Below are 25,677 nucleotides of genomic sequence, written 5' to 3' on the forward strand. Positions count from 1 at the left end.
TTTTTTCTATAGTACTGGACAGGATAAAACTTTACTCATGCCAAGTATTTCTTTATTTGAAACAAAGATAAATTCTGCACAATTTTTTGAAAAGTGCAAATTTAACAAAGACTAATAGGGGAAAATCAATGGTGGTATTACACCTATACGACCGCAAAATTTTTTATGGTCGTATAAAAATTGTTCTCTAAAATGAGATATGATGTTTTCAAGTTATAATCAAATATAATTAATAGTTCCAAATATTTTTTCTTTCATTTGTTACAAACTAATATCTTATCCGCAACTTATCTATCAATGTCAACAACTTTATCTACACAATGTAATGTAATGAAATATATCCTTTAATAAAAATAGATTATTATCTAATGAAAATGATATTTGCAAATCTGGACACCCAAACAGGATCAAGTAAAAATTTAACATTAACACACACAACAAAAATAAAATACCACAAACAACTGTGACGTCTACCTTCAAAACACACACGACTTAAAAAAAAAATAGTTATAAATTTTTGACAACTCCTGACTAATCAATTGAACAGATACTATCATTGATAGACTATCTATACATCTCAGCTATACATAAACTTATTAATTTCTGTTCAAAAGGGAAATAACTCAATCACATAATAAGTAAATTTCTGGTTTCTAAAAGGGTCCAAAATTCAAGAATGAGAAAAGCTAAAGTCGTGAAAATTGAACTCGACCTTCTTTTAGTCACAGGAAACAACATTTCAAAATTGAAAAAATTTCATCAAAGCGTTTTCATGTAAATGAACGGACACTGTTTGCCAGCCGCCCACCCGCCCGTCGTACATCCCCAAATCAATAATCGATTTTTCCTTCGAAAATCCGGTTAAAAATCTAAATACATGATTAGATTCAGCATATCAAAGAACCCTAAGAATTCAATTTTTCATGAAATCAAACAAAAATTTAATTTGAGACCCTTTGGACTCCGATTTAGACCAACTTGAAAACTGGGCCCAAAATCAAAAATCTAAATACATGATTAGATTCAGCATATCAAAGAACCACCAAGAATTCAATTTTTGTTAAAATCAAACTTAGTTTAATTTTGGACCCTTTGGGCCTTAATGTAGACACATTAATAAACCAGGCCCAAAATCAAAAATCTCAATACAGTTAGATTCAGCATATCAAGGAACCCCAAGAATTCAATTTTTGTTGAAATTAAACAAAGTTTAATTTTGAACCATTTGGACTTCCAATGTGGACCAATTTATAAACAGGGCCCAAAATCCAAAATCTAAATACACAGTAAGATTAAGCATATTGAAGAACCCCAAAACCCCATTGAAATTTGTCAAGAAATAAGCAATTTATACAAAGTATAAGAAAAGTATTGTTTTTGGCCCCTTTTTCCTAAACAGTTAGGGCCATAACCTCCAAAATCAATCCCAACCTTCCTTTTTTTGGTATGGAATGTTGTGTTTCAATCTTATACAGATCCATAGTCTTATACTCAAGTTATTGTCTAGAAACCAGAAAATCCTTGTTTTTTTTTGCACCTAATTTCTAAATGGTTTAGACCATAACCCCCAAAATCAGTCCCAACTTTCTTTTTGAGGTATATACCCTTGTGGTATAATTTCATAGAGATCCATACACTTATACACAAGTTATTGTCCTGAAACAAGAAAAATTAATTTTTTTGGCCCCTAATTCCTATACAGTTAGGACAATAACCCCCAAAATCAATCCCAACCTTCCTTTTGTAGAATGGAACCTTGTGGCACAATTTCATAGAGATCTATACACTTATACTTACATTGTAAGTTATTGTCTGGAAACCAAATGTCTTCAGAAGATGACGACAACAAGAATAAACTGCTTCGCTAAGCTCAGCTGGATACGCCTGCAGAGGTCCAACTCTGAACAGTTGGGGCAAAAATGGACACAATATTCAAGCTTGATAGAGGTCTGAATTTGGATTGTAATTAGATATTTGACATATTATAGGTTTCTGAATAAATGAAGTCAAAGAACTTGAATTGGTTATATGAATTGAATTTATATTCAATTAAAGATTTCTTGCTGTTGTGCAATACACTGTGCTGTTGCGCAATACTTAGTAAATCTGTTAACAGACTATAGCTATAAACAAATAAAATCTTATAACTCGGAAACTTAAAATCGAAAATTTATAAAAATCAAAAGAGAGCTTACAAAGATAGACATAAACAATTTACCAAAGTTTCATAAAAAATGCTGAAAGCATTTTTGAGTTATTGTCCGAAAAACTGGAAAATCCCCCATTTTGTAATGAATAAAACCCCATAAATCGGAAACGTATAGTCTAAAATTTATAAAAATCAAAAGGGAGCTCATGTCGATAGAAATAAACAATTCACCAAAGTTTCTTGCAAATTGGTGAAATTGTTTTTGAGTACTAGTCTGAAAACTGGAAAATCTCCCCTTTTTTAATGAATAAAACCCAAAAACTCGGAAATGGTATATCCGAAATTTATAAAAAAAGAAAGGGAGCTCAGGTCAATAGATATAAACAATTCACAAAAGTTTCATGCAAATTGGTGAAACTGTTTTTGTGTAATTGTCCGAAAACTGGAAAATCCCCCCTTTTTTAATGAATAAAACCCCAAAACTCGGAAACGATAAATCTGAAATTCATAAAAAACGAAAGGGAGCTCAGGTCAATAGATATTAACAATTCACTAAAGTTTCATGCATATTGGTTAAAGTGTTTTTGAATTAATGTCCGACATGTTGACGATGGACGGACGGACAGAAAGATTGACAGACGGACGGACAGACGGTCAACGGTATACCATAATACGTCCTGTAAACGGGCGTATAAAAATGACAATGACGACTACTACATCAATGACGACTATGATGTCGATGAAGAAATCGCCATACAATTTATGGCCACTAAAATTTTGTGGTCGTATAAAAAGGAAACAGAAAATACAAGTATCTACAAATATTTCCGATAGCAGATATCCGTCATCAGTATGATGTTAAATTAATCTTATCAATCTATTCTGATTTTACTAAAAACAATCTTGAACATAATACAAATTAAAATATGAAACATGCTTGCAAAATTTCAAAGTTTAACTTTACACAGATTAAGTCTTTACAACAGAGACTGCGTAGATATGCATTCAAAATAAATAGCACTGTGGGATATATATATAAGTTTAAAGATTTGTGCAATAATATTTCTAAAAAATATATACGAATAAGATGAAATAATATTGTAAAACAAAGTAAAAACTTTAATTTGATATTATTTCATCTGTATATTTGTATATATATTTTATATGTATAGTTGCATCCTCATTTCTAGATGATCTGTGATCAGTTTCACTAAAAATCTTACTACTAAAGTTAATCGGAGTATACTGAATTGTTCATGACTTACCATCAACTTTAGTTGTAAGATTTTTGTGAAACTGATCACTGATACCTATCAAATTTTAATAATTCCTGTAAAGTTATAAAAGTTTCATAGGAAAATAATCTTGAAATTTGTCAAAACAAAATGAAAAATTTACTTAAGAAGCCATGTTTTTTTTTTATCTAAATGGAATATAACTCTAAATGATGTATATCTTTAATACAATGTATCAAAGGAAAAGCATTTTAATAGCCATGGTTTACCTTGACATTCACTGGAAAGTCCTTAATCGTAAGGGAAAGAACTCACACCATAAAAGATCAAAATAATAGTATACAAACATACCTTAGCCACTTGACAGCCATCAGAATTGAAATCTCCTTGGCAACAATTATATCTACTGTCAAATATACCATTAACTGTAAAATAATAGATTATTGAATAACTTTTAAAAACAATCAATGTTCATGTTCATAAAACAACTCCAGTGAGTAATGGTATAAAAACAGAATTGACTTAAATGCTATTTTTTGTAAGCATATGTGACTCCAAGATTTAAAGCGACTGTTTTGATAACCTAGTGTCTATCTCAATATCAAGAACAGTAAAATAAATCCCCTTCAGTATCTTAATGTGTACCGGTAGTAACTTTAACAGGATATGAAATTTATTGTCTAGCGACAGTGATATCAATTTCAACACAATACTATTATCCTTCCAAATTTAAATTATTTGGCTGCATAATGATCATATTTGATTCAACCAAGCATGCTTACATTATTCACATAACTCTCAATCAGTACCAAATTCGGTCAAAAAAGGGACTTACCTTTTCGTTTCCAAGCTTTAGCCCAATGATAAATACATTCTTCTTGTTTGGCATATTTTCCAGTTGGGTAAACAATAAACTTTTTTCCACATCTCACACATATCTTCTCATGTACTGTAAATATAGTATAAATATAAATCTTTCTATTTAATTAAATATACATATTTCATAACTTAAGACTATAAATATTAAGATGGATTTAATCTCTGATGAATACAATAAATCAAACAACTTTTGGTCTTGAGTTTACCTGATAGAAATGATTTAAGAGACATGTCATGTAATCTGAAATTCACATCATGTTTATATTCTACAACTAAATTATTCTATCCATTTCAATGTCCCTGGGGGAAGGGCTTGTGAGTTTGAACCCTGCTCATGGCATTCCTCTTATAGTCAACATGGTCAATGGAAACAGACTATTTGTTCACTTCCCTTTCTTCATTTTTCTGAAACAAATATTTTTTTCACAAGAAATTTTGAATCAAAAGATTACTTTAAGAAATAACCTGTTATCACAGAGATATGTCTCGTCTGTGTGTAATTTTTATAATAATATGCAAATGTTGATATCAAAACAACCATTTTTAACATGTAAACTATGCAAAACAACCAATGTCAAAAAATATGACTAGAGGTTCAGGGCCAACCAATCTACGTAGAAATGAGATGTGCCAATGCTAATACAACTGTGTATCAAATATTATTGAATTATCATAAGTGGTCCTCCTTAAACTGCCCTAATCACAAACTTGAACATGGAAACTATGCAAAAAATTCAGTCAATGAACCATGATTAAAGGGGGCTGGGCTATATAATTTCCATGGAAATGAGATTTGCTAATACTAAAACAACTGCATACCAAATATAATTGACTTAGCATAAGTGGTTTTCCTCAAACTGACCTGATCACAAACTTTAACAAATTGTTGACGCCACCGCTGTTGATGTAGCTGAAAACAGAAGGTCCCAGTCTCTAACCATAAAATCCCACTACCCCCCCCCCCTCCCCCCTCAAAAAAAAAGAAGAAATATACTGTGCCTAACTGCTACAGATGTTAACAGAAATTTTAGTTCCATTTCATATGATGTACATTTAAGGGCATACAATACAGAAAAGATCTCTTGTTGATGATTCCTTAATATTTTGACACAAGTCAATTTTGATATGCAAAAATAATATATACCTTTAGGACTTGTTTTGTTACTTTAACTTTCAAATGGAAAGAGATTTTCAACTGTTTTTTTTTGTAAAGTGTTCCTTAATTCATAGGCCTTTAAGGAAGTCCCTACAAGGAAGGCTGAATGTGATAACAAACATTTTGTGAAATCAAACAAAATTGGTAATAAATAGCTGTAGACAATTTTTTTTGCCAATACAAATACATACGGAATAAAATGCTCTACCGGGTACAGCTTACGGAATAAAATGCTCTACCGGGTACAGCTTGATATGACTGCAGAGGTCGAAACCTAGTATGGACACTACATTCAAGCTTTAAACAGCTCTGAATTTGGATTGTGATTAAATATTTGGCATAACATAGGTTTCTGGCTCAGAATGAATGTTGTTTAAGAACTTAACAATTTGGAATTGAACTTTTACCTTTCATGGTCCAAAATCCAAAATCTAAATCTATGGTTAGATTCAGCATATCAAAGAACCCCAAGAATTCAATTTTTGATTAAATCAAACAAAGTTTAATTTTGGACCCTTTGAACCTCAATGTGGACCAATGTAATAATGGGGGTCGAAATCCAAAATCTAAATACATGGTTAGATTCAGCGTATCAAAGAACCCTATATATTAAATTTTTTTTTAAATCAAACAAAGTTTTATTTTGGACCCCAATTTGGACCAACCTGAAAACTGGGCCCAAAATCAAATCTTTGATTCAAAATATCAAAGAACCTCAAAAATACAATTATTGATGAAATCAAACAAAGTTTTATTTTGGACCCTTTGAACCTTAATATGGACCAATTTGAAAACAGGGCCCATAATCACAGGGTTAAAGGACAATGATAAGGGTTGTTTTTGGCCCCCTCTCCAAATAAGTTTATATTAATATCATTGATGGTCTTAGTAAGAAACTTGAAAAAACAATGATTTTATATTGTTCTGGTGAAAGGATGGTTGCCTAGCAACGGTTTTAGTTAAGTATCTAAATTATCACATAGGAATTGCTTTATCTGTACAAATTCAAATATTTCAAAAATAATATTGTTTGTCCAAGAAGAACTTGAGGTCACAAATAAAATTCCATTTTGATTTCGTTTAATATGTGCTTAGAAACAACCTAGCAACAGAAATTTTGCCTAGCAACGGTTAAAAAATGTGTGTTTTTTCCCTCTGAAGCATGCAAATAGCAGTTATTTGAAGACTTTACATTTCCATATGGTGTTTCAATCCCATATACTATCATATACATCTTTATTCTTAACAAATTCCGTATTGAGCATAGCAACGGGAAAATATGTTTGAATTGAAGACAAATACAAATCAATTAGTCATTTTATTGAACAAACTAAATGAAATGTAATGCAGACTGTCTGTTGATGAACAACTTTTAATTAGAAATGAAAAGTAAGTTCAATTGTAGTTCACTTACTGCTTATCAACAACGAAGCAACATAACAAGTGCTTAGCAACCGTTCAATAATAGTTCTTAATGTTATCTGAAGTATGAATTTAGTCATTTTAAAAGAATGTACTTTCCCATATGGTGTAACACTATAATACAAACATCATTAAGAGTATCATTAATCCTTTTTTTAAGAATTCCATATCGAGCATAGAAACCCACATGTTGCTAAGCAACAGCAAACACTTTCTTAAATTAAAGACAACTTCACAACCTATGTTTTAATGTGAAAGTCTTTTCATAAAAACACGAATTTAAAGGATTTACTAATCATGGGTGGGTCTGAATAGATTTTAAAGATAGTCAACAGTTAATGAAATGAAAGAGACTTGGCTTGTACCACACATAGTTCTCGTAGGGAAATAAAATGTCTAAGAATATATATGGTTTAAGGGTTGAACATATGAAGCTCAATCATTTTACCAAGAACAAAACATCATTTATTTGACCTTGAGATTAACGGCAAAGGTCATAATGATATTGAACTGATATCTCATTGCTATACACTTTATGCCAAATATTATAAGTCAATGTCACAAAATTAAATAAGTGTGGGCTCGGACAAGTGTGTATGAGAATAAAATCCAGAAAAAGAAGAAGAATACTTAAGTTAAACATAATGTATCCATTCAGTTCATCTTGGAAGAAAGGGGAAAATGATAAAAAATAGTGAGAACTGAGTACTGTATAAACTGCTGTTTCTTTCGATGAAATGAAATATGGAACGATTTTTTTATCTGTAATTATGATGTGGATACTTGTGATGACAAACAATGATACCTCTTTCCTATTGGGTAAAATCAATAATATATGTTTATTGTGCATTATGGTGTTTTTACAGCGGATGACCGTGAGGGTATTCCGGTGTATTTGCTATCGCCTAGATTTCCATTACGTATATGTAATATTCGTTTTTGGTTTTTAACCGATCTATAAACATGATGAATACGTAGACATCATCAAGTGCAAACTAACATTCCTTATCGCTTGTTATAAATTCATTTCTTCAATGAATACTCATCAAATACTGTTTAAAGAAGATTAATTAATAATATTGAAATGTTTTGTTATATGTATATACACATAAGTAAAAAATCATTAATATCTATGCACACATATGCGGAAGAATATCTCAAGAATGTTTGCAATCTCAAGGAATGATAACTCTGCATGGATGATTAAACATTTTTTGCGGGAAAATACGAATGCCTACTCAAATCCATTCTATTAGAAAAATCGAATTATTACAGAAGAGTGACGTGTCCACCATGCACTTGCACTGCACTTTTATTAATATAGCAGAATAGAATGATATACAAATGCATGAAAATTATATATACATGTAACTGTAATATACAAGTATTAATATAATATATAACAATAAACCAGAGTATACTGATTTGTATCACTACAATATAATAGTCATTACGGTGAGGATGCATTCGCTGTCATTAATTTGTCATCTGAGCGAACTTGTCCCTTTGTTTTGTTTTTATGTTTTTATAATGTTTTTATCAAAATGAACAACTGTACTTGGACATGTAAGATACTAATAAGAGTATAATTATGATCACAGAAGTCAATTTTTTGGGTTGAAGCTTATGTTTAAGAAAGGATTTGTATCAATAAGAAGAATTCATTTAAGTCATTGTACAATTAAACAAGCATTCTGAGAGTATTGCATAGCAATACATAGTCCACTACCGGTTAAAAATTCATTGTACTGGAAAAAAAATGCTAACTTGATATATAACTTGCCATGGTGTAAACTATCTAACAAGTATTGAGTCAATTTCTTCAAGCATGACGAAAATAAAGTGCGGATACTGATTATTTGAGCGATTTGTTTAATTCCAAGGACCATAGCTCTTCACAAAAATCATCAGACCGGAACAAAATTCGAACTTGATCTGTAACTTGTCATGACAAAACTATATACCAATTATCAAATCAATGTCTTCAAGCATGACGAAAAAAAATGGTTATTTGAGTGAATTTCTTAGTCCAAGAACCATAACTCTGCACTAAATTGTCCGGGGGTGGGGGGGGGGGGGGGGGGGGGGGGGGGGGGGGGGGGGGGGGGGGGCACTTCAATACTTAGTTGATAGGCTGGGTTTCTGTTACCCCCCTTTTCATTTGAATTTAAAAAAATGTATACCTTTTCATATATTGCGTAGGTTAAATTGTTACCTTTTCCCATATTGTTTTGGTTTCGTTTGGTGTGTAATGTAACAGTGGCCATGGAATACCAAAGTGCAAAAGGGAGAAAATTGGTTGATAAAACAAAGCCAGGAACACTAAAAAGATGACAGATGAAGTTTATTGACCTTATCATATATTTCTGATAGTTTTTCCGACCTATTCACATATTTTCAAGATAAAAAAGGTGACCTATTCCAGCGGCATGTCCTATCACCTTATGTATAGGAAGTGGACCTCCCGAGAAATTATCAGACAGAAACAAGATTCAAATTTCATCTGTGAATTGTCATGATAAAACAATACACCAAATATCAAATCAATATCTTCAAGCACGAAGAAAAAAAAGTGTGGAAAACTGATTTGCTGGACTGACAGATGGACAGACAGACAGACGGACGGAGTGCAAACCTAAAGTCCCCTTCGACTTCGTCGGTAGGGGACTAATAAATTGAAGAAATGAATTGAAACTATACAAAGTCTTCTTAAAACTAACTGCACATTTAATGTTTTATCAAATTGTGCAATTTAAAAAGTTGTAATAGAATGACATTTGGTGATCTCAACTTTTTATGATAAATAATCACATTACATGTATGTCTCATAAGAAGCCATATTTTGAATTGCATGACAACACTTGAGAGGCATTTCAAAATCAGATGTTATTTCCCAAAAAAATGAAACATTTATGACAGCACATAACTTTTCTTAACAACGTCACAACAATGCATAGAAAAAACAACGAAGAATTTGACAAAACTCAAAATTTCATAGTTAAATCATTGAAATGTAATTACGCTTTGAATGCCTCTTTAGAAACTTCCATGCTTCATCCAAAATGTGCTTCGGTCATCGCTTTACACCCCAATTACAAAAAGAAGTATCTGATTCTTAATTGAGTATTTGATTCTTAATTGGTCCACTAACTAAATGCGCATAAACATACAGCTAAGAATAAAAGTGATGATATGTTTAGTATTTTTTTTTTCAAGTTAAAAATATAAATCATTTATAGTTACATTTATCTATTGTAGTTATTTTCGAATGTTCCATGTTCATCTTTTAAAACACCATGTACATTTTGGTGCACAGTTTCGCTTTGTTAGTATTTATCCCACCCAGCATTAAACTCACGAGACAAACACCGCCTCAGTTGTCTCGTTGAAGCGTCTTCACCTCGAGTACCGGATACCATGTGTTGGGTCTAACCAAAGACTTTGCTGATTTTCCGTATCACGTGGCTTTCAGGGGTCAGAGCAAAGACTAGTTGGTTCGGAGTCAGAATATATAGTGTCCAGTTAGGGTGATATGTTTTCCTGCGGACTGTAACTTTATGAGCACATTAAAAATAGTTACACAAACATCCCATGCAGTAACACAATGTCCAGTATAGATAGTGTTTATATCATGAATTATAATTGATATGGTCAAATTAATAAACTAACTGATTTAAAAAATTGAATTGTTTGAAAAACTACAGCTTATCTGTTCAGGAAAAGATAACTTTGGCTGTATTTTGCAAAAGTTTCGGAATTTTTAGCCTTTAGTGGCTTTTGACTTGTTTTATTCGACCGTCACTGATGAGTCTTCTGTTCTTTGAAATATGTTTAAAGTCATAATTGTACTGCAATTTTAGAGGAGATATGATTGCTTGAATGTTGTTTTTTGACCGCCCAGTGGCAAACACCTCTTGCATACTTATGACGGAAAGTAATATAGAGAATAATTTTCAGACAAGACATACGAAGTAGTATGCGTTTTCGTTGAAAAAGATCGGATGCAAGGCGGAGGACAATTGCAAATAATACAAACTCCACAAAGACACAAATTATACTCAATATACATACTAGTGTCGGATAGTTTTGTTTGATCTTAATTACTGTTACACTTACAAAATTGAATAATTAAATTTGCCACATGGTTTCTTCTTATGTCGTATGAACTACAACATATGTAATTATTCACAATTTTGTAATTCATTTTCGCCATCCATAATGATTGCCAAAATGTTAACTTGGCATGCCATACTTGATAAAAATGCGGACGTGAAAGAAAGCACTTTGATAAAAGCGTCAATGGAGATATAACATTCCAGGGCGACTATTTCGTCATTTATAGAACAAAATACGTGTTTCTGAATGGGTAATTTGTACTTAAATATAATGTTGACATCAATATCGATCTGGTGAGTAAAGAATTTTGATTTAAAATGTGGGTTTGCTTACAGTTCTACGGAAAATACATGCTTTACAAATCTTTGCAGTTACGCTACAAAAACATGTTTATGCTTCAACATGATTAACTTCTGTGTCACAGTGTTCTAAATATTGAAATTTTGTAAAAAAGGAACTGTTATCAAATAACTTTCGTTTCATTTACATTCACAAAATTTCTCTGAGGTTTGTCACAGATCCTTCTGATTTTGTGTCAAAACTCGACCGTGTCTGCTAATATGTATCTTTAAATTCATACAATAATAAATACAGGAATATCCTGTGATCCTTTCTCATAGATGTTAAATTTTTGTCATAAAGAAACTAACCAGTATAGATCATTATAGCACGAACAAAAATTTGTCGTCGGATCCAGTGAATACCGGAAATCATCTCCAGTCCGTAGTTCGTTCAAATATTTCGATGATTCAATGAAAACTACGACGTTTTTTTTCTCACTTTTTTTAATTTTTAACTATGAGCTTAACTACGGCCCACTTAGATATTTCAACTGCATCAACATTTATATTCAAGGAAAATCTGGTATAAATATGATCGTGGGCCGTAGGTACGCTCATAGTTTAAAATACAGAAAAAGGTTTGGAAACTGCCATTTTTATGCCCTTTTCTCGAATCTTGAGGTGTTTACAGCAACAAAGCATGAATAATATCAACGGAAGTTGACAAATCTATTGATGTTAACAAAAATACAGGTTATAAACTTTAAAAATATACTATTATAATCCATGGCATGTCACTTTTAATTTGAACGAAAATTGGGGGCCGTTCTCTGATGCTTATCGTACCTTGTCCTTTGGCATATCAAAGAACCCAAATAATTAAATTTTTGATAAAATTAAACGAAGTTGATTTTGGACCCTTTGGACCTCAATGTGGACCAATTCAAAAATGGGGCCCAAAATCAAAAATTTAAATACACGGTTAGATTCAGCATATTAAAGAATCCCAAGAATTTAAGACTTTTGAATAAAACTCCATTGAAATTAATCAATAAATAAGCAATTTATACAAAGTATTACAAAAGTATTGTTTTTGGCCCCATTCTCCTAAACAGTTTGGGCCATAACCCCCCAAAATAAATCCCAAACTCCCCTTTTAATGCTACTATTTCATAGTGGACCATAGACTTACACTCAAGTTATTGTCCGGAAACCAGAAAATCCTTGTTTTTTGGCCCCTAATTCCTAAAACGAATTGGATTATAACCACCAAAATCAATCCCAACCTTACTTTTGAGGTAAAGAACCTTGTCATACAATTCATCGAGATCTTTACACTTATACACAAGTTATTGTCATGAAACAAGAAAAATCCTTGTTTTTGGCCCCTTTTTCCTGAACAGTTAGGACAACAAACCCCAAAATCAATCCCAACCTTCCTTTTGTGGTATGGAACCTTGTGCTACAATTTCATGGATATCCATACACTAATACTCAAGTAATTGTCTGGAAACCATATGTCTTCAGAGGACGTCGTACCATTATACGACTGCAAAAATTTTGTGGGTGTATAAAAATGGTCAAAGTCCTATAACTCTAACAAGAACTGTCAAATCACACGAACAGTAAAGTATGGTAAACTGCACTGATATTAAATCCTACCGATTATGAAACTTTCTGTCAAATGGTCTAAGGAGGAGTTGTATTCACAATGTGTTATTGGTCAACTACAAATGATGACAAACAGTCCCACCAAGTACGAAAGATTACTGTCAAACAGTCTTAGAGTTGTGCTCACCATGCATCATTGTTATAATAGTAAAAATAAAATACTGTAAATTCAGAAATTATTGCCTGCATTTATTATTTTTTTGAAGAATTAACAAAAATGCGATTTTAGGAAAAGCTTCATACATATTTATGTACCAAATATCAGAATGCCAGTTCTTATCATTGTGATACTCAAGGAGTCGCATTATTAGCATCTCTGTCATGTTTGTTTTTCGTAAATTGTTTTGTTATGAATTAGGCTGTTAGTTTTCTCAATTGAATTGTTTCATATTCTTCATGTCGGAGCCTTTTATAGCCGACTATACGGTATGAGTTTTTCTTATTGTTAAAGGCTGTACGGTTGCAAATAATTGCTTACATCCACATCATTCAAATTTTGGTGGATAGTTGTCTCATTGGCAATCATACCACATCTCCTTATTTTTATATTTGAGGGAAAAAAGTAAACATTTTCTGTTATTGATAGCTTTCATTCGTATAAATGTATTACAATCCATAATGGGTAAAAATCCAAAAACAACATGACTAAGCATGGATAAGCTCCTGGGAGTATAAAAAGTCATGTATCTAGAAACTAAAGTTGTTGCCAATACTTTCTCAAGAGCCTCAAAATATAGACAAACTCTTTTGGGGCATCCACATAATACAAAGTTGGTAGGGATTCCCGCCACAACTTGGGGCACATTTTCTTTTAAAAGTTACATTTCAAGAGATCACATCCCCTGAAAAGGTTAAGTACTGTGTCTTGCCTGGGATTGCTGATTTCAGTGTAAATGTGTAATGTTGACTACCAAACAATTAGCCCATCTATTAATTAATTACAGAGAAGAAAAGTTTACAGTATAAAATGTGTTTTTTTCTTCTTCAGATGCTATTTCTTGATTTTGAAGAAATATAATTTTACTTCACTGATATTTCAGTATGAACTAACTAACCCCCTTAGCCATGGCGCACGGCTAACCCTATATAGTTGGGTTAGTTTTCATCATACATTTCTTATCAATTTTCAAAATTTCAAAATTATTCCCAATTCAATTAATTCCTTGTTTTTTGCAAAAGTTACATAGAGGTTGCAATTCTGTAAATATAGACAATGCAATTTCCCATAGGAACTCCCTTTGCGGCTTAAACTGTGACACTTTTACTATGAAGTTTCGTGAAAAATAATATCCCAGATCGGAAAGTTTATATGCACTACTATTTTATTCAAAGGTCAAAATATAGGGCTGTGCAGCATATTTTCAACATTTATATGCCCTGAACTTCTAAGAGTTTAAACTTATACTAAAATTCTATACTACCCTTACCTTCATAGTTGGACCTCCTAAGAATTAAAATTTAGGCGCTACCATGTTTTTCTATACTGGTTACATTCCCAAGTGATGTCTCTATGAGATGAAACACAGAGATCATAAATGGGAACCAGTACATTAACAAATTAACATATCTATGAATATTATATATCTCCCCAAAAGAGGCGTGGTTTGAGAAACAGCTGTATTTACAAAGTGCAACCTAGAGTTCTATGAAGATTTGACAAAGTTATCAATGTCTGCCGATGCAGAATGAAGAATCGTTATGTGTGGCAGGCTCCAAATAATGAGGCAAGGTGTCTAATATTTCTATATTTTCTGTTTATTTTTAAAAGCTGTGACCCTGACCTTTGAAATTCTGACCTGAAATTTGATAAGATTCTTTCCCTTCTCTATATCTTCATTCTATATAACATAAGAAGATATGGTATGGTTCTTATACTACTTTCATTCAAACCAACAAATCAAATTGCGAATCCAATTTTTCCCTAAAATTTCCATTTTTAGTAACAGTGACTGAACAATATCTTATTGACTCAAAAATCAATAGGCTTTACCCACTTTCCTATATTTCCATCTGTACAAGTTTTGTTCAAATCGCGATGGGGAAACTAAAGTTACATCCCAGAAATCCTATTTCAAAAATTCAATTGCCTTTTTCACCTTCCCTGCATCTTCCCTCTGTAATACCTTTTTGTCCCAATCAAGAAAGGGAAATACAAGTGACCATCCAGAAATGAATTTGTTTTGGACATAATGACTGATGGACAGACAAAGCAAAATTTAAAATGTTTTTCATCTGGGAGCCTAAAAACAATCCTACCAAGTATATAGTTTTTTGACAAATGGTTGCATCCATAAGGTGTTACAATACTCTAAAAAATGGTCAAAGTCCCATAATTCAGCAAAATTTTACAATTCAAAATGATAGTAAAGTATGGTCAACTACACATGATGACAAGCATGAAGGCTTTCTGACAAATTTCCACAGAGAAGTTGGGTTTAATAGGTGTCATTGTGCTATAATTGTCAATAACTCTTTTTAATTATTAAATAACAAAGACAGTACAATATGGTTTATAAACAATATTCCTACCAAGTATGAATTCTTTCTGCCAAATGGTCTCTTAGTGTTGGTGGTTAAGACAGGAGTACAAAGACAATAACTATGTCCTAAATTGGTCAATCATTATCAATTGAGTTTTTTTTTTGCTATGACTGTAGTAATATTTCATTTTATTTTACCAATTTTTGCACATCTAACTTTTGACTTTGACCTTTGAGCAATATGATATGATGTCACTAATAAACAGGATATGCTTAGCCTGTCAAAGCAATAATTAGTCTTGGTTTAGATAGTATATTATTTTTCACTATCTTATTCAATGAATTCTCCTCTAGATTTTGAGTTTTGAATCTCGTTTTAAGGTAGGATGATTTGCTATCACTACCTGTATGTACAAAACATACAATGGTTGTGCTATTCAAATATCAAATTCTAGTAGTAAGCTTTTACTTATAATAAGATGAAAAATCACCTTTCATGATGTGCCTGTAAAATAATAGAACAATTACTGGAAGAGTACATTTATAAAAAAAAAATATAATTACATCTTTCATTCTTCTTATATAAACTTCTCTCATTATGAATTATAACTGATGTTGGTTTATCTGGATTAACCATTGGAAATCCATTCTCTTTCAATTCATCTTCTGATAGAATATACTTAGAAAGTCGTTTATATAGTTCAGCACCTATAAAGATAAAAAATTCGTAAGGGTTCCGCGGAACCCAGTGTCTCGCCTACTTTTTCTGTTAATCGCAGGCTCAACAAAAATGAGGAAGTAAATCAGTAAAAATATTCCTCTTGATACTATCTTTTGATTGTAAGAAGCTTCTGTCCAAGTTTGGTAAAAATCCAGGATAGTTTATGAATCTAATAAATGTTTAAAAACTTTAACTGCAGACTGAATGTAATGTTAACTGGAAGAAAACAATATTTCCTTCTAGATACTAGCATTTGATCATAAACAAGCTTCTGTCCAAGTTTGGTACAAATCCAAAATAGTATAAGAAAGTTATTAAAATTTTAAAAACTTTAACCACAGAGTGAATGTGTTGTTTCCTGGCAGAAAATCTAAGTCCATTTAAAAGTAAAATACGGAAAAAATGGATTTATTTTTTTACAAAATTTCCTTCTAGATACTAGCTTTTGATCATAAACAAGCTTCTGTCCAAGTTTGGTACAAATCCAAAATAGTATAAGAAAATTATTAAAATTTTAAAAATTTTAACCACAGAGTGAATGTGTTGTTTCCTGGCAGAAAATCTAAGTCCATTTAAAAGTAAAATAAGGAAAAAATGGATTTATTTTTTTACAAAATTTACTTCTGGATACTATCTTATGATCATAAACAAGCTTCTGTCCAAGTTTGGTACAAACCCAGGATAGTTTAAGAAAGTTATTAAAATTCTAAAAACTTTAACCACAGAGTGAATGTTATATTTCCCGGCAGAAAAACTAAGTCCATTTATAAGTAAAATACGGAAAAAATGGAATTTTATTTTTACAAAATTTACTTCTGGATACTATCTTATGATCATAAACAAGCTTCTGTCCAAGTTTGGTAGAAATCCAGGATAGTTTAAAAAAGTTATTAAAATTTCAAAAACTTTAACCACAGAGTGAATATTTGTGGACGCCGACGACGACGCCGACTGAATGTAGGATCGCTATGTCTCGCTTTTTCGACTAAAGTCGAAGGCTCGACAAAAAACACTGACTAGACTTGTTTGAGACAACTGAAACACATGTCTTCCCTTTGAGTCTAATTTTGGGCAGATAATGTCTGTATGAGTAAAATAAGAACAACAATTTAAAATACTGGTAAGAAGTTAAGAACTGGTTATGTCATTATGTATTGTCATTCACAGAGGAGTATGCGACATTAAGGAAAGGATGAACCAACTGACCCACTAACAGAAAGATCTACAGACTGGAAAACATAATGCACTGACTATCGAAGGCAGGCACAAAATCTTAAAACAATTTGTTTTGCACTTGGTGCAACCCAGCAAAGACATTCAGAGCATTTTTTTACCTTTATCAATTTTCTCTATATATTCTGATTTTCAAGATATTAAACCTGTTTGTTTATTCAAATAAGGCAGAATTTCTACACAACTTTCCGAGAAGAAAGAATAGAAGCTATCATTATCCTCTAATCTAAAAGTTGGTACTAGAATATATCAATAGTTTTATTGATGATATCATGATTAAGTTGATTTTTATTAACTGTGTCACAGATGACCAATGATATGTTCCACATGTCTAAGCCACAATTCTGTCATTTTTTTTCTTGTTTTGTGACTTACCAAATTCATCTTATCACCCCATTTTGTCCTTCCATGAGCAATACAATGATGTCACTAGTAGAGCAGGAATTGCTCACAATTCTGGGAAACCTGAGATTTTTTATTGCCTCTTTGGTTTCTCCCCACCTTTTTTCTTTTACATGCAATTTACTTTTATGTTCTAAACTGATTAATGGCAGTCATATTGGCCGGGAACACCAGGAACAAATCTTAAACCAACCAGAGATTCTAAAGTTGATTATGACTAAGTTTGATTTCAATCAGCCTGTTGGTTTCTGATAAGATTTTCAAAAGAGTTTACAGATGGACAATGATGATGGATGACAGAGATGGCAGTTACTCACATTGGCCCTTTGAATGAGTGGATACTGTACATACATTAAATTCATAGTATTGTATGAATAAAGTTGTTCAATTTATTTATATTATTGACTAAGTATTACATGAATTTATTTTTAAAACAAACCACCGGTAATCAAAAAAAGAAAGGTACTTACACCGGATACATGTGATACAGTTAATGATGACACAGTATCACAATAAAACACTCAACTAAGAGCAGCTATCAATTTTGACATTTAAAGTAATATTACCAGACATATGAAAAACTATTTTATGACAACTAAAATCCCAAGACTCTAAATTTATTATTTTGAAAATCATTAAAATAAAAAAATAGCTTATCTCTGATAAACATACATAGTATAAAAATTTCATAAGAATTAGTCAAAGTATACTCAAGATTTTATGAGACATTTACAGAAAATTATCTAGTTTTTGACATTTAAAGACCAATATCTATGGAATGCTAAAATGAATATCTTAAAAATCAAAAAGTTGCCATAATTTATGTAACCAAACATTTTGTAATTATTTAGTAAGGATTTGTAAAAGCATTACTGAAGTCATCCGCAGTCAGGAAGGAGGACAACAGTACATCATTATTAATATGTCCATCCTTAGTTGCCATATAAAAGTCAGTTTCAGAAGAGCTGCTAATCAGGCAGTACAAAATTTTTTATTTCGCTTCTCAGAATAATAACAAGAGGCTCTCAAGAGCTTGAATCGCTCACCTGTAATTTTTTGCTTAAATCTTTCATCAATGATTATTTTTGCTTTTCAATATATATTAATGAGTGGCTTAAAAATGCCATTTAAATGTTCTTTGTATCTGTCATATTTTCTTCAAAAGCAAAAAAATGCATTTTACCCATATGTTCCATTATAGCCATAGTGGCTTGTTTCTACAAGGAAATAAAATAAAAAATTAATACTAGATACTCTGAAACTCATTCAGCCCATTGAAGTTTGGCTGAAATTGATTCAGCAGTTTCAAAGGAGAAGATTTTTTAAAGTAAGGCAAGCAAACTAGATGAACAAATTGTGAAAAATTGTCTTTAAAGGGCAATAACTCCTTAAGAGGTCAATTAACAATTATTGTCATATAACTTTTTTGTAGATCTTACTTCGCTGAACATTTTTGCCGTTTACAGTTTATCTTTATCCTCAATAATATTCAAGATAATAATCAATAAAATGCTCCGCAGGGCGCAGCTTGATACGACCGCAGAGGTCGAACCCTGAACAGTTGGGGCAAGTATGGACACAACATTCAAGCTTGATACAGCTCTGAATTTGGATTGTGATTAAATATTTGACACAGCATAGGTTTCTGACACAGAATGAATGTGGTCTAAGAACTTAAAAATTTTAAATTGGACATTCACATATTATGGTCCAATATCCAAAATCTAAATACATGGTTAGATTCAGCATATCAAAGAACTCCAAGAATTCAATTTTTGATGAAATCAAACAAAGTTTAATTTTGGACCCTTTTGACCTCAATGTGGACAAAGTTGATAACGGGGCCCAAAAATCTAAATACATGGTTAGATTCAGCATATCAAAGAACCCAATATATTCAATTTTTGTTGAAATCAAACAAAGTTTAATTTTGGACCCCGATTTGGACCAACTTGAAAACTGGGCCCATAATCAAAAATCTAAATACATGTTTAGATTCAGCATATCAAAGAACCCTAAAAATTCAATTTTTGTTAAAATCAAACTAAGTTTAATTTTGGACCCTTTGGACCTTAATGTACTCCAATTTGAAAACGGAACCAAAAATTAAGAATCTAAATACACGGTTAGATTCGGCATATCAAAGAACCCCAATAATTCAATTTTTGATGAAATCAAACAAGGTTAAATTTTGGACCCTTTGGACCTCAATGTGGACCAATTTAAAAACGGGGCCCAAAATCCAAAAACTTAATACACGGTTATATTCAGCATATTAAAGAACCCCAAGAATTCAAGAATAAAACCCCATTGAAATTGATCAAGAAATAAGCAATTTATAAGAAGTATCTTCTTTTGCACAATACTGTGCAATTGAATATTTCTTGCTATTGCGCAATACTGTACAATTGACAATTTCTTGCTATTGCGCAATATTGTGCTATTGGATAATTCTTGCTATTGCGCAATACTGTGCAATTGAAGATTTCTTGCTATTGCGAAATACTGTGCAATTGAAGATTTCTTGCTATTGTGCAATACTGTGCAATTGAAAATTTCTTGCTATTGCACAATACTTATTATATAAAAATTTACACATCCTGTTTGGTGTGTATCTCCTACAATATCATTATTATTTGCTTTTAAATATAAATCAGAAATAACCAACTTAAAATGGAAAATTTTAAAAGAAAAAAAAAAGGAAAAAAAGAAAAAAAAAAAATCCCCCCCCCCCCAAATTTTTTGAACCCCCTTATGATTCATCACCCCCAAACTCAATCCCAGCCTTCCCTTTGTGGTATGGTACCTTGCAGTACAATTTCAGAGAGATCCATACACTTGAACACAAGTTATTGTCTTGAAACTAGAAAAATGCTTATTTTTGGCCCCTTTTTGGCCCCCAATTCCTAAACGTTTCAGGCAATTACCCCCGAACTCAATTCCAGCTTTCCCTTTGTGATATGAAACCTTGTAGTACAATTTCAGAAATATCCAAACACTTACACACAAATTCTTGTCATGAAACTAGAATAAAATGCTCCGCAGGGCGCAGCTTGATACGACCGCAGAGGTCGAACCCTGAACAGTTGGGGCAAGTATGGACACAACATTCAAGCTTGATACAGCTCTGAATTTGGATTGTGATTAAATAGTTGACACAGCATAGGCTTCTGACACAGAATGAATGTGGTCTAAGAACTTAAAATTTTTTAAATTGGACATTCACCTATTATGGTCCAATATCCAAAATCTAAATACATGGTTAGATTCAGCATATCAAAGAACCCCAAGAATTCAATTTTTGATGAAATCAAACAAAGTTTAATTTTGGACCCTTTTGATCTCAATGTGGACAAAGTTGATAACGGAGCCCAAAAATCAAAAATCTAAATACATGGTTAGATTCAGCATATCAAAGAACCCAACATATTCAATTTTTGTTGAAATCAAACAAAGTTTAATTTTGGACCCCGATTTGGACCAACTTGAAAACTGGGCCCATAATCAAAAATCTAAATACATGTTTAGATTCAGCATATCAAAGAACCCTAAAAATTCAATTTTTGTTAAAATCAAACTAAGTTTAATTTTGGACCCTTTGGACCTTTATGTAGACCAATTTGAAAACGGAACCAAAAATTAAGAATCTAAATACACGGTTAGATTCGGCATATCAAAGAACCCCAAAAATTCAAAGCGTCGTCCGGTGTCGTCCGAAGACACATTGGTTTTCGCACTCTAACTTAAGTTTAAGTGAATAGATCTCCATGAAATTTTACCATAAGGTTCAATACCACGAAAGGAAGGTTGGGATTGATTTTGGGGGTTATGGTACCAACAGTTAAGGAATTAGGGGCCAAAAAGGGGCCAAAAATAAGCATTTTTGTAACTTCCAGACAATTACTTGTGTGTAAGTGTATGGATCTCTCTGACATTGTACCACAAGGTTCCATATCACAAAGGGAAGGCTGTAATTGATTTTGGGGGTAATTGCCTCAAAATTTTAGGAATTAGGGGCCAAAAAAAGGGGCAAAAAACAAGCATTTTTCTAGTTTCATGACAATAACTTGTGTGTAAGTTTTTGGATATTTCTGAAATTGTACTACAAGGTTCCATATCACAAAGGGAAAGCTGGAATTGAGTTTGGGGGTAATTGCCCGAAACGATTAGGAATTGGGGGCCAAAAAGGGGCCAAAAATAAGCATTTTTCTAGTTTCCAGACAATAATTTGTGTTCAAGTGTATGGATCTCTCTGAAATTGTACTGTAAGGTACCATACCACAAAGGGAAGGCTGGGATTGAGTTTGGGGGTGATGAATCATAAGGGGGTTGAAAAAATTTGGGGGGGGGGATTTTTTTTTTTTCTTTTTTTTTCTTTTTTTCCTTTTTTTTTTTCTTTTAAAATTTTCCATTTTAAGTTGGTTATTTCTGATTTATATTTAAAAGCAAATAATAATGATATGGTAGGAGATACACACCAAACAGGATGTGTAAATTATTATATAATAAGTATTGTGCAATAGCAAGAAATTTTCAATTGCACAGTATTGCACAATAGCAAGAAATCTTCAATTGCACAGTATTGTGCAATAGCAAGAAATCTTCAATTGCACAGTATTGCGCAATAGCAAGAAATATCCAATAGCACAATATTGGGCAATAGCAAGAAATTGTCAATTGTACAGTATTGCGCAATAGCAAGGAATATTCAATTGCACAGTTTTGTGCAAAAGAAGATACTTCGTATAAATTGCTTATTTCTTGATCAATTTCAATGGGGTTTTATTCTTGAATTCTTGGGGTTCTTTAATATGCTGAATCTAACTGTGTATTAAGTTTTTGGATTTTGGGCCCCGTTTTTAAATTGGTCCACATTGAGGTCCAAAGGGTCCAAAATTTAGCTTTGTTTGATTTCATCAAAAATTGAATTATTGGGGTTCTTTGAAAAAAAAGCTACCATTTTCATATTACGTTTGTCATTACCCTTAAAATTTTCTAATTTTGAAGTAGTTCCTGATCGTTTCACTGTATAAGATGTCTTCATGGCATTTTTTCCTCCAAGTATAGCTTCATGAGATAACTGCATTGCATTCATTCTAGGCAGTTTTGAAGTTGTTGGTAAACTTTCTGATATTTCATTTCTCAGCCTTTTAATAGCATTAATTGCGACATTCAAATATATGGTCTTTGTGTTACTTCTTTTGTATACTACCATTTCTTCTTCTTGGCCCTAAAATACAAGTACATGTACTTAAATAATATGTAATAAAATGCTCCGCAGGGCGCAGCTTGATACGACCGCAGAGGTCGAACCCTGAACAGTTGGGGCAAGTATGGACACAACATTCAAGCTTGATACAGCTTTGCATTTGGATTGTGATTAAATATTTGTCACAGCATAGGTTTCTGACACAGAATGAATGTGGTCTAAGAACTTAAAAATTTTAAATTGGACATTCACCTATTATGGTCCAATATCCAAAATCTAAATACATGGTTAGATTCAGCATATCAAAGAACCCCAAGAATTCAATTTTTGATGAAATCAAACAAAGTTTAATTTTGGACCCTTTTGACCTCAATGTGGACAAAGTTGATAAAGGGGCCCAAAAATCAAAAATCTAAATACATGGTTAGATTCAGCATATCAAAGAACCCCATATATTCAATTTTTGTTGAAATCAAACAAAGTTTAATTTTGGACCCCGATTTGGACCAACTTGAAAACTGGGCCCATAATCAAAAATCTAAATACATGTTTAGATTCAGCATATCAAAGAACCCTAAGAATTCAATTTTTGTTAAAATCAAACTAAGTTTAATTTTGGACCCTTTGGACCTTAATGTAGACCAATTTGAAAACGGAACGAAAAATTAAGAATCCAAATACATGTTTAGATTCAGCATATCAAAGAACCCCAATAATTCAATTTTTGATGAAATCAAACAAAGTTTAATTTTGGACCCTTTGGACCTCAATGTGGACCAATTTAAAAACGGGGCCCAAAATCCAAAAACTAAATACACGGTTAGATTCAGCATATTAAAGAACCCCAAGAATTCAAGAATAAAACCCAATTGAAATTGATCAAGCAATTTATACGAAGTATCTTCTTTTGCACAATACTGTGCAATTAAATATTTCTTGCTATTGGGCAATACTGTACAATTGACAATTTCTTGCTATTGCGCAATATTGTGCTATTGGATATTTCTTGCTATTGCGCAATACTGTGCAATTGAAGATTTCTTGCTATTGCGCAATACTGTGCAATTGAAGATTTCTTGCTATTGTGCAATACTGTGCAATTGAAAATTTCTTGCTATTGCACAATACTTATTATATAATAATTTACACATCCTGTTTGGTGTGTATCTCCTACCATATCATTATTATTTGCTTTTAAATATAAATCAGAAATAACCAACTTAAAATGGAAAATTTTAAAAGGAAAAAAAGAAAAAAAAGGAAAAAAAAAAAATCCCCCCCCCCAAATTTTTTTAAACCCCCTTATGATTCATCACCCCCAAACTCAATCCCAGCCTTCCCTTTGTGGTATGGTACCTTGCAGTACAATTTCAGAGAGATCCATACACTTGAACACAAGTTATTGTCTGGAAACTAGAAAAATGTGTTTTTTGGTCCCTTTTTGGCCCCAAATTCCTAAACGTTTAATGCAAATTACCCCCAAACTCAAACCCAGCTTTCCCTTTGTGATATGGAACCTTGTAGTACAATTTCAGAAAGATCCATACACTTACACACAAGTTATTGTCCTGAAACTAAAAAAATGCTTGTTTTTTGCCCCTTTTTGGCCCCTAATTCCTAAAATATTGAGGCAATTACCCCCATCATCAATCCCAGCCTTCCCTTTGTGGTATGGTACCTTGCAGTACAATTTCAGAGAGATCCATACACTTGAACACAAGTTATTGTCTGGAAACTAGAAAAATGCTTATTTTTGGCCCCTTTTTGGCCCCCAATTCCTAAACGTTTCGGTTATTACCCCCAAACTCAATTCCAGCTTTCCCTTTGTGATATGGAACCTTGTAGTACAATTTCAGAAAGATCCATACACTTACACACTAGTTATTGTCATGAAGCTAGAAAAATGCTTGTTTTTTGCCCCTTTTTTGGCCCCTAATTCCTAAAATTTTGAGGCAATTACCCCCAAAATCAATCCCAGCATTCCTTTTGTGATATGGAACCTTGTGGTACAATGTCAGAGAGATCAATACACTAACACACAAGTTATGTCTGGAAGTTACAAAAATGCTTATTTTTGGCCCCTTTTTGGCCCCTAATTCCTTTACTGTTGGTACCATAACCCCCAAAATCAATCCCAACCTTCCTTTTGTGGTATTGAACCTTGTGGTAAAATTTCATAGAGATCCATTTACTTAAACTAAAGTTAGAGTGCGAAAACCAATGTGTCTTCGGACGACGCCAGACGACGACGACGACGCCAACGTCATACCAATATACGACCACAAAAATTTTTTTGCGGTCGTATAAAAATGTGTTGATTGGACAAGGTTATATATATCATCCCGAACATATAATTGGATTCAGCAGACCACACCATTTATATTGATTGATTAATTAATTGGTGTTTAACGCCACTTTCAGCAATATTGCACTATTTTGTGGCGGTCATTTTTATTGGTGGAGTGCCCAGAGAGAACCACAGACCTTCTGTAGGAAAACTGACAATCCTAGTCAATTAAGATTGGAGTCAAATGCACCTGCCATGTGCTGGATTCAAACTCAAAACCTCAGTGTTGACCTGCTAGTGATACAGTAGTTCAACTACTTAGACCACTCTGCCACCAAGGCCCCACACACACACACCATATTAAGATATATTGCAGGTTTTTTTTTGCATTATCATAGACAATAAACCATGTATAAAAATAATATTGCTTGATTAA

General features: G+C 32.4%; 2 protein-coding genes across 5 annotated transcripts in view; one reads left to right on the forward strand and one right to left on the reverse strand.

Moving 5' to 3' along the window:
- LOC127701625 (terminal uridylyltransferase 4-like) overlaps positions 1–25,677 on the forward strand; it is a 697,935-nt gene that overhangs the window by 482,229 nt on the left and 190,029 nt on the right. The gene's annotated exons all lie outside the window — the stretch shown is intronic.
- The window catches only part of LOC127701662 (RNA exonuclease 1 homolog), a 67,532-nt gene that overhangs the window by 19,939 nt on the left and 21,916 nt on the right, over positions 1–25,677 (reverse strand). The window contains exons 7-10 of one of the 2 annotated variants that reach the window (XM_052205658.1): positions 22,729–22,975; positions 15,954–16,097; positions 4,220–4,333; positions 3,736–3,809 (exon numbers count right to left, since the gene is read on the reverse strand). In XM_052205658.1, the coding sequence (XP_052061618.1) occupies positions 3,736–3,809; positions 4,220–4,333; positions 15,954–16,097; positions 22,729–22,975 (579 nt within the window). The remainder of the gene's footprint in view (positions 1–3,735; positions 3,810–4,219; positions 4,334–15,953; positions 16,098–22,728; positions 22,976–25,677) is intronic. The other variant, XM_052205665.1, reaches the window with a different exon arrangement.

Source organism: Mytilus californianus, unplaced genomic scaffold (assembly GCF_021869535.1).
Source record: "Mytilus californianus isolate M0D057914Y unplaced genomic scaffold, xbMytCali1.0.p SCAF_1, whole genome shotgun sequence".
NCBI lineage: Eukaryota > Metazoa > Mollusca > Bivalvia > Mytilida > Mytilidae > Mytilus > Mytilus californianus.